This window comes from Mastomys coucha, chromosome X, assembly GCF_008632895.1.
Source record: "Mastomys coucha isolate ucsf_1 chromosome X, UCSF_Mcou_1, whole genome shotgun sequence".
Taxonomy (NCBI): domain Eukaryota; kingdom Metazoa; phylum Chordata; class Mammalia; order Rodentia; family Muridae; genus Mastomys; species Mastomys coucha.
In genome coordinates, this window is record NC_045030.1 from 101,757,978 (window position 1) to 101,761,888 (window position 3,911).

Genomic DNA, 3,911 nt, shown 5'->3' on the forward strand with positions numbered 1-3,911 from the left:
CCAAGGAAGCATCATCAACATCACCACCAGCAGCACCATCAGCAGCAGCAGCAGCAGCAGCAGCAGCAACAGCCACCCCCACCAATACCTGCAAATGGACAGCAGGCCAGCAGCCAGAGTAAGTAGCTGCTGGGTGATGGGAGGATGTAAACAGGTTCCCCTGGGAATGATTTTATGTCTTTTAGATAAATCTCTTAGAATTATAAGTGAACAGGCTTTTGGTAGCATAATTTTGTTTTTACTTTTTGGGGGGGGGTGTCAAGTTAGGGTCTCTGTATCCCTGGCTGTCATAGAACTCACTCTGGCCAGGCTCCTTTGAACTCCACCAGCCTCTGCCTCCAGTGTTGGGATTGGGTCTCAATGTGTAACCCTGGGTGCTGTCTTAGAACTTCCTCTGACTTCCTTCTGGTTGTTGGGATTAAGGGCATGTGCTGCTATATTTCATTATTTTGGTTTGGTTTAACAAGATTTTATTACATAAGTATGGATGTTTTGCCTCTATATATGTATATTCCTGGTGCTCATGGAGTTCAGAAGAAGGCATTATATCTTCTGAATCTAGAGCCCCTTTTTGTTTTGTTTTGTTTTCTTAAGATGTCAGCTGCCATGTTGGTGCTGGGAATCAGTCCTGGAAGATCAAGAAGTAGTCTTGTTTGTTTGTTTTTCAAGACAGGGTTTCTCTATGTGGCCCTGGCTGTCTTGGAACTCACTCTGTAGACTAAACTGGCTTTGAACTCAGAAATCCGCCTGCCTCTGCCTCCCAAGTGCTGGGATTAAAGGCGTGTGCCACCATCACCCGGCTCAAGAAGTAGTCTTCACTGCTCAGCCAACTCTGTTTAGCTCCTTCTATTTGGCTCTTAATCTGTATTTTATAAATGAAAGGGATTGATCACTTGAAACAAAGGAGCAGAGATTAGTGGGGTATAGGTTATTCTGCCATATTGATACATTTCGCTCCAACAAATGTCTATATAGAGTTAGTCATCAGAAAATATAGAACTTTTTAAGGTTTAATGGAGACTTAGACTTTGTCACACATACCCAGTCTACTTTTAATCTGTAAAAAGTGTGTTGTCATTATTCAGGAAACTGAGTACCTATAAAAACAAACCTTAGTGGGGTGAGGGTAACTGGAGAGGTGGTTCAGTGGTTAAGACCATTTCCTGAGGCCTTGAGTTGGGTTCCTAGCACCTACATGAGGTATCTCACTACCAACTGTAACTCCTGTTCCAGGATCCTTTTCTGACTCCCTGGGTCCATACCCATGCACACATGGTAGCACATAGTGACACTCAACACATACATACATAAGGAATTTTTTAAAAGGGAGGTGATAGTAGAGACTGGTGAGGTAGCTCAGCAGTTAAGAGCTGAACTGCTCTTGGAGAAGATCCAGGTTCGTTCTTGACACTCCTCAGGTGGCTCAGAACCATTTGTAACTACATGTCCAGGGGAATCTGATGCATTTAATTTATCTAGGCAGACATACATTATTTTTTTAAAAAAAAAAAAGATTTTTTTTTTTAAATTTATTTCATTATGTCAGTACACTGTAGCTATCTTCAGACATACCAGAAGAGGGCGTCAGATCTCATTACAGATGGTTGTGAGCCACCATGTGGTTGCTGGGATCTGAACTCAGGACCTTCAGAAGAGCAGTCAGTGCTCTTACCCGCTGAGCCATCTCTATGGCCCCCACATCATTATTATTGTTGTTGTTATTATTATTATTAAAGCCAAACAATTGGGCTCAGCAGATGACTACCTTCTTAAAAGCACAAACCTGAAGACCTGAGTCCTGGAATGCACTGTAGAAGGAAAAACCCAATTCCTAAAAATTGTCCCCTGGCCTTCACATGTATGCCATATATGTGCATGCCCATATATATATCATACATACCTGATGATAAATAGATAAATATCAGAGCTTACTACAAAAACATTTATTAGTCATTTATATATATATATATATATATATATATATATGTTTTTCGAGACAGGGTTTCTCTGTGTAGCCCTCCCTGGCTGTCCTGGAACTCACTCTGTAGACCAGGCTGGCCTAGAACTCAGAAATCCACCTGCCTCTGCCTCCCAAGTGCTGGGATTAAAGTGTGGGCCACCACTGCCCGGCTATTAGTCATTTCTTTATGTGCAGCCTGTCAAGGTTGTGAAGGTTGGTAGCTGGTTAAGAAAATAGAGCAATTTTAAGTCTGATTCCTTAGGACATAGATCTGCTCAATAGTATTGCTAAGTTGCTGTATCATTTGATTGTGTCTGATTAGCTACCTTAGTTTCTGGATTGTAGTAGGGCTGCTAAGAAGTCCCCTAGTCTCTTCGTGGCTATTTCACATTCTGAGGTACAATTTGCTGTTCAGTAGGATACATTGGGAAGTGGTGCTTGTCTTCCCTCACAGAAACAGTGTTGAAGATACTGGGTTAAGAATTCTTTACCCAGTCTTGATTGACTGACTGTCTTCTTTCAGATGAAGGCTTGACTATTGACCTGAAGAATTTTAGGAAACCAGGAGAGAAGACCTTTACCCAACGTAGCCGTCTCTTTGTGGGTAATCTTCCCCCTGACATCACTGAGGAGGAAATGAGAAAACTTTTTGAGAAATATGGGAAAGCAGGCGAAGTTTTCATTCATAAGGATAAAGGCTTTGGCTTTATTCGCTTGGTGAGTGCGAGCTTTGGGTCATATACTTTGAGAGATAGGGAAGACTGGGGAGTAAATATGGAAAAATAGCAGTGAAAAGAATGACACTGTCTATATGGTAATAATTTTTGGAGTCTGGCTATCTTAGAACTTATTTTATAGAACAGGCTGACCTTGAACTCAAGAGTTCTGCCTGCCTCTGCCTCCTGAGTGCTGGGTTTAAAGGTATGCACCACCACCACCACCACCTGGCCTTATTTGCCTGGAGTACAAGGGCTAAAATAGTTTGGAGGGTTATTTTTAGTTGCACAACTCATTTTTTAACCCCAGGCCATCTTTGAACTTGAAGACCTCTGTTTTCGGAGCTCTGGATAACCCAGGCATTCATTACCATGCTTGATTTAAGAGAAAATGAAGCTTATTTTAGGGATTATCAAGGCTTATATATTTTATTTCCAAAGTTCTTATATGCAAGTTATCTTACTCTTTAAAACCTTAAGGGGACAGTGTTTGTGGATTTTCTTTCTGAGGTAGGCAGTTGGGGACATATTAGATAAGTAAACTGCCACTCAGCAGTACTCACAGTTCTTCCAATTTTAAATGTAGATTTTTATTTCTAAAATCTGATTGTACGTTAGGAATAGTATATAAGAAAGAAGCATTTTAGAGATGCTCAATCTATCTCTAAATGAGGAGCAAAGTGTGATGAGCTCTGGATGATGACTAGAACTAGTTTTCATTCCCGCTAACTTAATATCATAACAAGTAATTTTCTCAAGATACTTCCTTAGTCCTGTCAGTGTTTTCTACTTCTAAATAAGCTTCTTGGTCACATGCTCTGATGCCCTGTTCTTATTTCCATAGGCACCAGGCACATATGTTGAGCATAAATTTATGCACACTGCAGTCGAAACATTTATTCTCATAAAATAAGTATTCTTCATTGAGGACAAGTCTGGTATATTAGTGGAAATTAAAATCCAAGTGCTATATTGTTAAGTGTGCAGCTGTGACTCTGTCCTGGAACTCATATGTAGACTAGGCTGGCCTAGAGATCTACCTTCCTCTTTTAAGTGCTCAAATTAAATATGTGTGCCACCACATCCAGGTTTTTTGACAGCCATTTTGTTGATGGTTGCTTGGTTGATCTTCTGTGAAATTCTAATTTTCTTTTTTGTTTTTCGGCAGGAAACACGAACCCTAGCGGAAATTGCCAAAGTGGAGCTGGACAATATGCCACTCCGTGGAAAGCAGC

General features: G+C 40.8%; 1 protein-coding gene across 1 annotated transcript in view; it reads left to right on the forward strand.

Moving 5' to 3' along the window:
- Positions 1-6: 6 nt before the first annotated feature.
- The window catches only part of Nono (non-POU domain containing octamer binding), a 10,789-nt gene continuing 6,884 nt past the window's right edge, over positions 7-3,911 (forward strand). Inside the window, exons 1-3 of the mRNA XM_031368927.1 lie at positions 7-118; positions 2,484-2,677; positions 3,845-3,909. Of these exons, the coding sequence (XP_031224787.1) occupies positions 2,597-2,677; positions 3,845-3,909 (146 nt within the window). The 5' untranslated portion in view covers positions 7-118; positions 2,484-2,596. The remainder of the gene's footprint in view (positions 119-2,483; positions 2,678-3,844; positions 3,910-3,911) is intronic.